At 46.6% G+C, this 12,975-nt stretch overlaps 1 protein-coding gene across 1 annotated transcript in view; it reads left to right on the forward strand.

Annotated features, from left to right (window-relative positions):
* Msh2 (mutS homolog 2) overlaps positions 1 to 12,975 on the forward strand; it is a 53,673-nt gene that overhangs the window by 21,511 nt on the left and 19,187 nt on the right. The window contains exon 8 of the mRNA XM_021217428.1: positions 1,812 to 1,921. Within this exon, the coding sequence (XP_021073087.1) occupies positions 1,812 to 1,921 (110 nt within the window). The remainder of the gene's footprint in view (positions 1 to 1,811; positions 1,922 to 12,975) is intronic.

Consider the following 12,975-nt stretch of genomic DNA (forward strand, 5'->3'; position numbering starts at 1 on the left):
AAAAAAAAAAAAAAAGAAGTTCACCACTCCTTGGGTGACCTTTGCCCTCCAAGGCCCTTACTGAGCAAGCTTATAAGTGTGAGTCGGTGCCTGTGCTTGCGCTTGCTTTCCATGCTCTCCTCCTTTAGACAACTGGCTCACAACCGTCCTTAATGCCCTCTTCTGGAGAGTGAAGACAGCTACAGTGTACTCACATATAATAATACATAAAAAAGAAAAAAAAGAAATGCATTTACAGAGATTCTAAGGGTCTGGAGAGAGAGGTGGTGAAGAGCTTACGGGCACTTGTTGCTTTTGCAGTGCACAGGTTTGATTTCCAGCTTCCGTGGCCGTCGCAACCATTCCAAACTCCAGTTTTGGATATCGGATAACCTCTTCTGACTTCTGTGGGCACTAAGGATGCATTTTATATAAAATTAAAGATAACTAGATCTAAAGGGGGGGGGGGATGCTAACAGATTAGGTGTGGTGGTTTGATTCTGTATCCCAGCTGCTCAGGAGGCCGAGGCAGGAACATCGCTTATGCCCAGGGGTTTATACCAGCTTATATAACATAGTTACAGCCTCGTTTCTAAGAGAGGAATGAAAGGCCTACTCTTCAATTTCAGAGTAATGAATCTTTACTTTTAATTTTAATTAGGATATGTGGGTCTGTTTACATGTGACTATAGGTGCCTAGGAGCTGGGGTTATAGATAAATTGTGAGCTGCCCAGTGTGGGTCTGAACATTGAACCTGGGTCCTCTGCAAGAACAGTTTATGCTTGTAACCACTGAGCCATCTCTCCAACCTGAAATGAATTTAAATGAAACTTTAGGATAACTCCAAAAACTATTAAATGATTTGAGAGTGTAGTCGATGTTTTGATTGGTAATAGACACAGAGGTCTAATATTGTACACCTTCAATACCTGTATTAGGAATGAGAAAGATGAAATGATGACCTGTGTCCATGCTCTGTCTTGATGTCAAGGGGTCTGTGACCTTGCCTTAGCTTTTGCATGGTTTTCCAGGCCGTGGTAGTTAATGGAGAATGTAGTTTTTAAAAATCTAGTTGGAAATTGGCAACTAAGGTTCAGTGGAGGTTAAAACCTAGGGAAGGAGGCTGAGGGTGGTCGTGAAGGTTCCAGGAGGTCTATATTAGGGTAGGGGACAGCGAGGACAACAAGAGCCTCACATCTGCAGCAGCTGTTTTTTGTGGTGTAGTGTGTAGTGACTGTTCAGTGTGGGGCACTGCCTGTGTGTTGTGTCATCTCAGGCACGTACGTATCCTCTGGGTAGTCGGCATCGTCAGTACATCGTGCAGACAAGGACGGGGCTCAGGACAGGGCCACGCTGCGGATGAGAAAGCCACAGAGCAGCATGCCTGGGCTAGCGCCAGCCCTGGCTCTGCCTTCTTGCACTTTCTTGGTTCCTGTTCCCCTCCTCACATGATTCCTGGAGATGGCTCTCAATGGCCAAGTTCCAGTTTAAATACTTGATTCAGCCTCTGCTGATGGGAGCGCTGGGTTGTTAATGGAATTAGGATGTAAATTAGGTCTTATTCTAGTGGCTTTGTCTTTGGCTCACTTAGTCATAATTAATGTTTCCACACCTTCTGAAGGAGACCCAGACCTGCAGGGGGTGCAGTGCTCTAGTAATAGGGCCTTGGGCGCTACCACAGTAGTCCCCTGTCTATAGATACCCTTTGAGCTAAAGCATAAAATAGAATTGAGTTTAGAGTCCTGGACAGTTTGTGCTTTCTGGTTCAAAGGATTTCATTATTTTAATATTATGATATGTTGTTTTTATTTCTGTTTCTGCTTTGTTTTAGGAAGATACCAGGCATTGTTGTTGGCAGTTTTTGTAACTCCTCTAATTGATCTTCGTTCTGATTTTTCAAAATTTCAAGAAATGATAGAAACGACTTTAGATATGGATCAGGTATGCAATTTACATTTAATTCCTACAGCAAAGTATTTTTGAAAGGGAAAAAGTAACCAGAAACAACAGAAAAATCATATTAAAAAATGTCTAATTTGTCTTGAGTTTGTATTTTTGGCACTGTGTGTGGCACCTCTGTGGTCAATTGATGTAAACTCAAGTGACAGACAAGGAAGAGTGGACTTGCCAGGCGGTGCTGGGGATTGAACCCAGGGCCTTGCATGTGGAGGGCGAGTGTCTGATCATTGCTCCATCCAGCCCCAATCCTTTTCAGTGAAGATAAAAGCCGGCAGAAGCAATGACTGTTGAGTGCAGCGGGTGGGTGTGGGAATTATTCCTCTCGTTTATCCTGGAACTTGGTATCCACCAGCCTCAGCTTCCCAAGCGCCAATGCAAGGAGTACAAGGGTGTGCGGCTGATCCAGCTTGAAAGGAAACGATGTCATAAGTGATTCCAAATGTTCAAATGCGTTAAATTCTAATTAAGTAGAAGGAATTCTAGTTACTGAGCTGTGGTAGCTCATGTAATCTCAGCTTGCAGAAGACTGTGTTAAAACGATTGTATGAGTTCAAGCTCAGTGTGGTCTACACTGTAAGCCTCAAGTTAGGAGTGAGAGGCATACAAGGAAGTGGGTTTACTTTCCTATAGAAAGTTCTTTTGGGGAGGTGAGGTTAGTTTGTGCATAAAATAGGCAGAGGTGGTTGCTCTTTGTTTTTTTGTTTTAGATTTATTTTTATGTGTGTAAGTGTTCTGCCTGCATGCATCTTTATATTGTGTGTGTATCTGGTGCCCACGGAAGCCAGAAAAGACGTCTGGTTACCGGTAGCTAGATACAGATGGTTGTGAGTTACCATGTAGTGCTGGGATGTATTTTGGTTGTATTAGATTGTATGTGTGTGTTTGTGTATGTGTGCTGGTGTGAGCATGTGAGTCTAGAATAGGATAGGTGTTATTTAGAATTGCTGGGTCCGGTGAAACCCTCTGGAAGGCCTGGTTTCCCCTGTGGCTTTCAAATGGCTACCAGTAGCAGTTGAGCCAACATTCTGAGCCCTGCCATTTGCCATGAATAGGTTTTCTCTACCAAAGAAATAAGCCAGTTTGAGGTGAATTAAAAGAAAGTAGGTTTATTTGGGAATAAGACCTGAAAAAGTCAAGGATAGACTGTGTTAGGGAAGTTTTTTACAGTTTGTAGGTAAAGGAAAATGACTGTCTACCGCATGCTGGGCGTGTGCCTGGGCATGGTTATCTAAGGTTGGTGTACTGGCTAGTTTTGTGTCAACTTGACACAGGTTGGAGTTATCACAGAGAAAGGAGCTTCAGTTGGGGAAGTGCCTCTACGAGATCCAGCTGCAAGGCATTTTCTCAATTAGTGATCAAGGGGGGAGGTCCCCTTTTGGGTGGTGCCATCTCTGGGCTGGTAGTCTTGGGTTCTATAAGAGAGCAGACTGAGCAAGCCAGGGGATGCAAGCCAGTAAAGAACATCCCTCCATGGCCTCTGCATCAGTTCCTGCTTTCTGACCTGCTTGAGTTCCAGTCTTGACTTCTTTCAGTGAAATGTAAGCTGAATAAACCCTTTCCTCCCCAACCTGCTTCTTGGTCATGATGTTTGTGTAGGAATAGAAACCCTGACTAAGACAGCTGGGCAGCGTGGGTGGGGTGGCTGGAGACTATGGGTGAGAGGGACTGGGTCAGCTGTCAGAAATGTCAGGAGTCTGTGGTCCGGTTGACAAGGAACTTGTTATTTCCTCCAGCTCAGCTGTACTGAGATTTGTCAGAGAGAGGTCTCTGGGTCTGGAGGAGCTGGAAGCCAAACTCCAGGCCACTGATTAAGCTCTGGGATTACTCAGAGCCACTGGGTCAGTGGAAGTCTAGTGTCCCTGGCAGTGAATTATGGCCACCTCTGCCGGGATTTGGAGAGCCTCCAAAACTTTGACCATCAGGGAGCAATTGACAGCGGCCGTTCCCTTGGTGGCGAGAATAAGGAGTGGGTCTTGGAATTGCTGGAGATGTTGGCCCTTGGCTCTTTGGAATTTCCTGGTTAAGGCAGCTCAGCCCACTGTGAAGAGGTCCCCACTGGGAGGCTCTTGGAGGTTCACTAATCTGTGCAAGAGCGCCTGTCCACAGAGAGGAAGGGAGTAACCCAGGGACTGGAGAGAGCTGAGGAGGGAAGCACTGCCTTGTTGGGACAGTGACTGGGAAGGGCTGAAGAGTAAATGCCATCTACATAATAAAGAAGTGTACTAGGAATGAAGTCTCGAGCCAAAGCTTGGCCAGAAAAATGAGGACTGTCCTGGAAGCCATGAGAGAGAACTGTCCCTGTGAGCTGCCTCAAAGCCCTGTATCAGGGTCCACCCAGGTGAAGGCAAAGAGAAAGTCAGGATGCAGGGGGACAGTAAAGAAGGGATCCTTTAGGTCCACGAAGGCAGAGGAGGAGTGTTAGGGAGGAAGGTGGACGTGTTGGTAACCACAGGGTGGGTTGGAACCGCTGCCTTATTAATGTACTGTGTGGTAGCACCGGGAAGCTCGTGTACTGCACACACTGGGAGAAAAGGAGTGTTACGAGGCCAGTCAGTAGGAGTCCCTGAGATGTAGGTGGGTAATGGCTTGAGACTGCAGTGGTGGGTTTCAGAGACGGGAAACTGGGGTCTGGAGGGAAAGGAATAGGAGGATAAAGGCTGGCTGTGGTGGGTAGCAGTCACTGTGTGGAGATATTCCACACTTGAGAGTTGACTGGATCTGTAGGGTAGGGACAGAGGAGTCCGGGGTGGGATCTGTGAGGCAACTAGGGAAAGAAGATGGGAGTCAGGAAAGGTTACGGGGGCCAGGGTGGCTTCAGAGCAGCTATGGATTTCATGGTGGAGTAAAGGAACCAGGCAGACAGGAATGGCCAGAAACGCTTGAGAAGAATCACCCTGCAAGAATGCAGGGAACAAGAGGGTCTTAGGTGTACAGGAGGGGGTTCCATCCCTGCAGGAAGAACGGGGTCTTAGGTGTACAGGAGGGAGTTCCGTTTGTCCCCCCAACCCCCCCTCCCCTAAAGAAGTTGGTGATGACACTGTAGCATTGTCCTTGCCTTGGCAAAGTGATGGAGGTCACTGAGTCTAGGAGCCTATGCTAGTGGGGCTGGGCCTCTGTGACTGGGCATAGAAGATGAGCCCACATGGGCGTGGCTTCCTGGGCTACTGAGGGTTGTCACATTTGAAACCAGCCCCTGGCAGAGGGCAGCCAAGCCTGTCAGGAAACTGCCACCCCCTCTCATGCTTTTAAAGACTTTAGAAGCCATTTTCATCGACGTCTGTATTGGGGTTTGAGAACCATCTTTTTTCCAACTATGTGGTTATGACTTGTAGAAGTTAGGTTTGGTTCTACTATTTCCTCCCATGCTCCCAGAAATAAGACTCGGACTCAAAATATATTTACAAATACCTTGGCCATATAGCTAGGCTCTTTTCTGATTAGATCATAGTGTAGACAACCCAGTTATTTTAACCTACATTCTGCCACATGGCTAGTTACCTGTGCTCAGGTACTATGCGTCTGTCTTTTCCATCTTCCCCAGGGGAATCTTTCCGTGCTTGGCTCTATTGCAGAATTCTCTGTGCCTCCCAGATGTCCCACTTCCCATTTCCTGCCTAAGCCCTAGGCCACAGGCTTCTTAAATTGACAGGTGATGGGTCTATACAGTATGGAAAATATTCTCTCTACAATGACAGAAATAAAATGGGTGGCCTCTGCTGTGGAGGCTGAGTTCAGGTGGGTACTGAATCATGGAGAAATTTTTGTCAGCTTGCTGGAACTTACCAAAGTCAACTTTAGTTGACTATCTAACTCCATTCCCTGAAGGAGGCAATAGGTCATAAGCTCCCTCCTCTGGTGGCCACCTTGACTGGGTTGGTAATCCCAGTTGGGTTCTTTAGCTGACCTTGGCTTGTCACCCACAGGGACTGTATTGTCCACTAGGTGGGTCTAGTCTGCATTCTTCCTGGCAGCAGCCCGAACCCACCTGTGTTCTTGGGTGATGTGCAGGTCAGAGGTCAGAGGCCTGGCAAAGGTAGTGGAACTTTTTACTGTAGATGGATAGGTTGGCAGAGAAGGAGCCTCAGCATGTTTCAGTCTGGACGAGGTCGTGTAGGGAGAAAGGAACGGGAATTGGAGCAAGCCCCTCAGCCCTTGCCACCTCTTGGTGTAGGCAGAGGAGAGCGGAGGTCTGCCAGACTGTTGTAAGTAGCCACAGGGGAGGGGAATCCAGGCAGGGCAGACTAGGGCGTGGGTTTTGGGGGTCATAGAAGGGGGAGGGGACAGAGTCGGCGGAGGAGGGAAGAGGATGGGGAGAAGGTTGAGAAAGGGGAGGTGGTAAGTTAGAAGGGGAGCAGTGGGAGGAGAGGGTGGGGAAGCCAGTGACTCCGGCAGCCCAATCCTGGTGAACAGCTCAGGGTCCAGGTCCCCGGGTAAAAGGCCAACAAGACAGGATGTCAAGCACTGGCTACAGAAGTGCAATTCCCCGAAAATTGAACATTAGGGAGCTCATGCCCTATGCAGACATGTTCAAGGTCATGGAGCATATGAGTGCCTTCTGGTGGCCATTTAGATTGGTTATATAGAATATACTGAGGTCAGGCCACAGAGTTCTGAGGTGGACCCAATTTAGCTAAGCTTCGCAGCAGACAGTTTGGGGGTGTTTGGGGGTTGACTTTAGATCCAGCAGTGCTCGTTGTCCAGTCTTTGCTGGTTGGTTTAATTCTTGAGCGGAGAAAACCTCTGGATGGCAAATGGCAGGGCTCAGGATGCTGGCTCAACTGCTACTGGTAGCCATTCTAGAGCCAGAAAGGTTAGAGGATTAGCTGTTGGCTGTTCATACTAACTTGAGCGGCAAGGGATGACTAGTAAGTCCATCCCTAGAGACCTTCATGGCCAGGCTTCTACATTACCCTGGGAGCTGACCTCTTGAGGCCAGGTCATGCCCCCTCCCTCTGCCGGGCCCTGCCGTCCTGGGGTTTTCCCTCCCAGTGCATCTCGGACTGCTGTGGCCAGTAGCAGTTACTCCTCAGTCACTGCAACTGGGGGCACTTGCAGTTTATAGTGTGGAACTGTCTTAAATAGTCACAATCCTAATTAAAGGCTGCACTCCTGGGAGCTGACCTAGGGCAGGCCTCTAACCATTTCTCAGGTTATAAGGCAAGTTCAAATCACCGTCATCATCGCAGATATTTGTAATGAATTTAGACATTCGGATTACATTTTTAGAACTACTTTCAGAAGTTCTCCAGGGACTCTGAGTTATTGATGTCTAATCTTTGCAAGCCTGGCTGTGCTTAGGAGTTCATGTGATGAAGGGTCTCATTTACACAGTGGCATGCTTCCTGTGCCCTTCCCTCACCCCACCCCCAAGTAAGTGTTTCTGTGGCTGCTTTCCATTAAGTCTTCTCTTTTTTTCTTTTTCCTATTTTGGAAATAAATATAGATCAAAACTATCCCAAGCCAAAATTCCAAAAGGCATTGATTTAAAAAAAAAAAACTAAACAATTTCCTTTGTGTTTCAGTGAATTATATTAATTTTTAAAGATTTTTTTTGACAATTTCATGTGTTTATACCGTTTATTTTGAATATATCCAATGCATTTCTTTCCACTTCCCCCCTGTGGTGGTTTGAATATGCTTGGCCCATGGGGAGTGGCACTGCTAGGAGGTGTGGCCTTGTTGGAGGAGCTGTGTCACTGTGTAGGTAGGCTTGGAGGGCTCCTGGAGCTCAAACTGCCCAGTGTGTAAGAAATCGGTCTTGGTCCTCTCCTGGCTGCCTTCAGATCAAGATGTAGAACTCTCAGCTCCTTTTCTAGCACCCTGTCTGCCTGGACGCTGCCATGCTTCCTGCCATGACGATAATCGACTGACCCTTTGAAGCCGTAAGCCTGCCCCAGTTAAATGTTGTCCTTACGAGTCACCTTGGTCATGGCGTCTGCTCGCAGCAATGGAAATCTAACTAAGACACCCTTGGTCTTCATTGTCATGTTTTCCTTTTTTCTTTTTCTTTCTTTTTTAATTCATTTTTATCTCATGTGCATTGGTGTTTTTCCTGCATGTATGTCTGTGTGAAGGTGTCGTGTAGATGCTGGATGCCTGCATGCTCAGGGATGCCTTCCCCTTCCCTAGGAGCTGTAATGTCAGTGGTGCCGCATGGAGCCAGGATCCCCAAGAGCCCCTGCATCCATGCAGGAATGTGTACTGGCTCGACATTACGGTTTCGCTAACTATACCTGCTATGAGAAGAGCAGTGGCTGTGACATGTCCATAAAGCATTTCCAGCGCCCCTTCCCATCCTCTGCCACTTTACCACCCATTCTCCCACGATGTTGCCCGAGTTACCTACCCTCCACCGTGTGTGCACACACTCAGTAAGCACTTCTCGTCACTTAGATGACACGTGTATGCGTTACCTACTGACCTCTACAGAGAGAAGCTTCTCTGGCCATAGCTGAGGACAGCACTGATCTGCGCATAAGTCGTGAATAGGCAGTTTGATGTGTCCGAGTAGGAAAACAGCAGTAACAGTTTTTCCCGCCTGGGGCTGTGATCTCCCTAGTTGAGGTCTTCTGACGAGGTTTACAGTACCTGGTAGGAATTCCCTCCTGTGGATTATGCCTCAGATCCAATTCTAAAGCCGTTGGTTATCCCCATAAAAACTTGATGCTGATCTTGGTGGTCTTTTTTATGTGAGCTTGACACAGCATCTGAGATGAGGGAACCTTGATTGAGAAAATGCCTCCATAAGCTCAGCCTGTAGAACATTTTCTTAACTAGTGATTGATGGGAAGGAGCCCATCCCACTGTGGGCAGGGCCATCCCTGAGATGGGGTCCCAGGCTCTATGAGAGAGCAGGCTGAGCAAGCCATGGAATGCAAGGCAGCAAGCAGCATCCTCCATGGCCTCTGCATCAGTACCTGCCTCCAGGTTCCTGCCATTTTAGTTCTTGTCCTGACTTCTGTCAGTGGTGGACTACGGTGTGTAATGTAATCCGCATAAACCCTTGCTTCCTGGTGCTCCATCTCAGCAGGAGTGACCCTATCTAGGACACTGCTGTTGCACCAGTGGGAAAATCAACACTCTTGATGAGTATGCGGTATCCACTAAGAGTGAAATTCATTGATGGCTTTTCTCTTCTCTCGGAGTACCCTGCATAGCACTTCTGTTGCTGTGAAAGCCAGCCAGTAGCGCTCCAGCTGGTTGTGTTTGATCCTGTGGCATCTCACGCGCCAGCATTTCCTGGGTGCTTCTGGTTTGTCTCACCCAGCTCCACTTGGTTTTATGTTTTCAATTATTACTTTTTTAAGTTACATTCCTGTGTGTGTGTGTGTGTGTGTGTGCAGACCAGAGGACATTTCGAAGGAGCCAGTTTTCATGTGGGTCCTGCAACTCAAACTCAGGTTGTCCGTCTTGGCAAGGAGCACCTTTACTTGCGGAGCCATGTTACTGGCCCCTGTTATTGTACTTAGTGAAGGTATTTTCTATGGTTAAAATTCTGCGCTTCACCACGACATGTCCCTCTCCCTGGAGGTCAGCTCTTTGGAGAACTTAAGATTTAAAAGTCCCTCTTGGTTTTCTTTCTTTCATTAATTCCAAACATTACCGTTTTTGTATCCTCTTATTTATTGTTGTTGTTTTATATGTGTGTGTGTGTGAAGCCAGAAGAGCTAGATTTCGAGCTAGATTTCAGGTGGTTGAGATAGGGTCACTGGAAACTCATGTCCTCTGCAGAGCAGCAAGCACTCTTAACCACTGAGCCATTTTTCCGGTCTTCCTTTTTTGTTCCACATTTATTTGTGTGCGGTTCGGTGGTGGACACAGAGTGTGTGGAAGTTTATCCTGTGTTTGAGATTGTATTTCCCTTTAGTGTCTCTCTAGCTGAGTGCACTCCACAGCTTTAGAAAGGAGTCATTTACTCAGAGTCATGTGGGTTACAAGTTGAATCTCCCTGTTTTCTAGGTGCACCTTCTTTAGTGATAACTTTTTGCCTTGGGTTTGATTTGGTCTAATAGAAAAGGTGATGTTTAGTTTTTACATGATAAAGAATTCCCCAGCTTTTGTGAGTCTTCGGGGTGTAAATTAGAAAACTTAGGTCTAGATTTTATTTCTGAAGTTAACCTGAGCTTTTGTTTGGCGGTGCTGGACATTGCACCCAGGATCATATATAAATACACTCTGCAAGCATTTTACCACTGAGCTATAACTGTAGCTGGTTCCCTGTGCACCTTTGATAGAGATTTTAGCCTATTATGTATTTTGTGGCTTCTCAGATCTTTGAACTTCCACCATCAGATTGTTTTGTGATTCTTCTTTCTTGCCCATTGCTCCCTGAGACAGTCTCACCAGTGGGTGTGTGCTTAGCCTCTGGTTACTCACTGTTGTACTGATTGAGGTTAATTTTTGGGTTGGGAATGTAGCACACTTGCCCAACTGGTGTGCAGAGCCATTGGCTTGTTTCTCAGAACTGCAAACATGAAGAGGGAGAGAAGGAGTTTCCTTCCCTGTGTTCTCCCATCTGGTTGGATAAACTGACTGGTGTGGAAGTTGTCTCCTGGGTTTACTACTAACTCTGCTTGGCCTGGATTTCACTGGCTAGAACTTGTAGATCTTCCTGCTTTTGCCTCCCAGATGCAGGGAATCCAAGTTTGCCTCCATGCCTAGCTTTTTTTCTCATCAGAGTGAAAAGCCTGTCCTTATCTTCACACTGAAGAAATTACTAGACCCTCAGGATACCTGATAGCAAGTCACATTGCTTCATTACCGACTCATGTGTTTAGCTCTGTGCTTTTAAGCCCTTGGGTTTATTTCCATTCTACACAGTAATTGTTGAGTTTAAATTTGAAATTCGTTTATTAGACTGCCCTAGTCAGATTTTTTCTTTGCTTGAGAAACACTCCTGCTGTTTGAGAATACTTTAGGGGCTGGGTTTCAGGTTTGTAGGTTTTTTCCCCCTCGGTTGCCATAAAATTATAGTGCGCTGAGGTCTGTCTTGTTCATGTTAGGGTGCTTCAGTTCCAGATGTGATTGCTATGTACACAAGGGTTTATTTCTTTGTATTATTGAGAGAGGAGGAGGAAGAGGAGAGAGAGGCAGAGCGACAGAGAGAATGTCAAGTTAGAATCAGAGGACAATGTATAGAAATCTTATTTTTTAAGCATTATTCACTTAATTTAGGATGTGTGTGTGCACACGTGTGTTTGCTTTCTATGTGCATGCAGGTATCTGAGGAAGCCAGAGGGGGGCTTTATGTCCCCTAGAACTGGAATTGAGGGGGTTGTGAGTTACCTGTGATGTCAGTGGTCCTCTGCAAGAGTCATAAGGCCTTAACTGCTGGGCCATCTCTCCAGTCCCAGGGGTCAGTGTTTTCCTAGGTCTAGGTCTTGGGAGCTAAGCTCCGGTCCTCAGGCTTGGAAGCACTTCCACCTCCTGAGCTAGCTTGCCAGCTCCAGGGCTTCTTTCTCTTTTCTTTCTTTTCTTGTTTTTTTCCAGCCAGTTCACTGCTCCATTCTGGAGGACTAACAGTCGTCTTAGCTTGCTGTGATAAATAAAGACTATGCTCCACCTCACAGATGACCGTAGGGTGGAGGAAAGCTGCTTGCTGACTTGCTCCTTCTCACTAGCCCCGTTTGCTTTCTTACATGCCGCAGGGCTACTGTCCAGGGACGGCACCCTCCACAGTGAGCTTCATCCTCCCAGGCCTTGCCTACCTGCTGCACCTCATTGAGGGGCTCCTTCTACTCAGGGGACAGACTAAGTGACAGAGCCACCACTACGTATTGAACCCGCTCGTGTTTCTCCTCTCTTTCCTGACTAACCCTAACCCCTGACCTCTAACCCCTAACCTTGGAACTGGCTGTGTGTAGATAGGCAAGATTGGCCTTGTGCACAGTTGCCTGCCTTTGCCTCCCGAGTGCTGGGATTAAAAGCTTGTGGAACCATGTCTGGCATGAGGTAGACTTTGAAATGATCCCTGGCTTTGTGTTGGAGAGTCTTTACTTAGCATCAGTTATGGGATTTTCTCCAGCTGATCATTTGTCTGGAAAAACGTGCTTATAATATTTTATCTAATACTTCTGGGGTAGTGGAGCTTTTATAACATAATTGTCTAAAACATACTCTGGGCTAGAGAGTTAACTCAGCAGTTCATGTATGTGTTCTTGTAAAGGACCCGGCTTTGGTTTCCAGCACCCACAAGGCATGGCAGCTCATATTTATTTGTACCTCCAGGTCCAGGGGATTTCGTGTACTCTCTGGCCCAAGGTCACCAAAGCACACACGGTACACAGATACTACCAGGGAAATCGCATATATAAAATATGAAAATATATAAAACCTAAAAATCTTAGTTTCTTTTATGTTTATTTGTTTTGTAATTCCTTCATCTTTTGATGTGCATCCTCTGTAAAGGTTTCTACTCTTTGAGAATTGGTAATTTGATTTTAGACCATCTCTGGAGTATTAGTGATTCCTTTAGTAATGTGGCTAAGGCCCAACCCTACCTTTCTCAGTCCTTTCATCTCACTGTAAGCTCCTTGCTCCTCTGTCTGTCTGTCTGTCTGTCACCTTTACTGATCCAGTGGCTTGTTCTAGTGCCAAGGTAGGTGGTACTGTTTGAAAAACAATTGACTAAAGTTGAGATGTCCTATGTGGGGCGAGTGGCAGACTGCTGAAAGATGCCCATGGGATATGTGTCCTGTATCAGCATTTATTTCAGTCACATTAAAGACCAGGTCATTTCCCCCTTTTTCTGTTTAGGTCCCCTGCAGCTCTTTTAAACATTTATTTGCTATATATTTATTTATGTGTGTGTGCGTGCGTGCCTCCGTGTGTGCAGGGACAAAGAGGGTCAGAAGAGACATTGCATCCTCTAGAACTATAATTATAGGTGATTCTGAGTCCCGTGTGATACCTCCATGTGGGTGGTGTGAGCGTGGGAACTGAACTTGGGTCCTCTGCAAGAGCAGTTAGCGGCCAGCTCCATCTCCAGTCTTGGAACAGCTAAGATAAGGATACCCCTTGGAACAGCTAAGATAAGG

This window comes from Mus pahari, chromosome 18, assembly GCF_900095145.1.
Source record: "Mus pahari chromosome 18, PAHARI_EIJ_v1.1, whole genome shotgun sequence".
Lineage (NCBI taxonomy): Eukaryota > Metazoa > Chordata > Mammalia > Rodentia > Muridae > Mus > Mus pahari.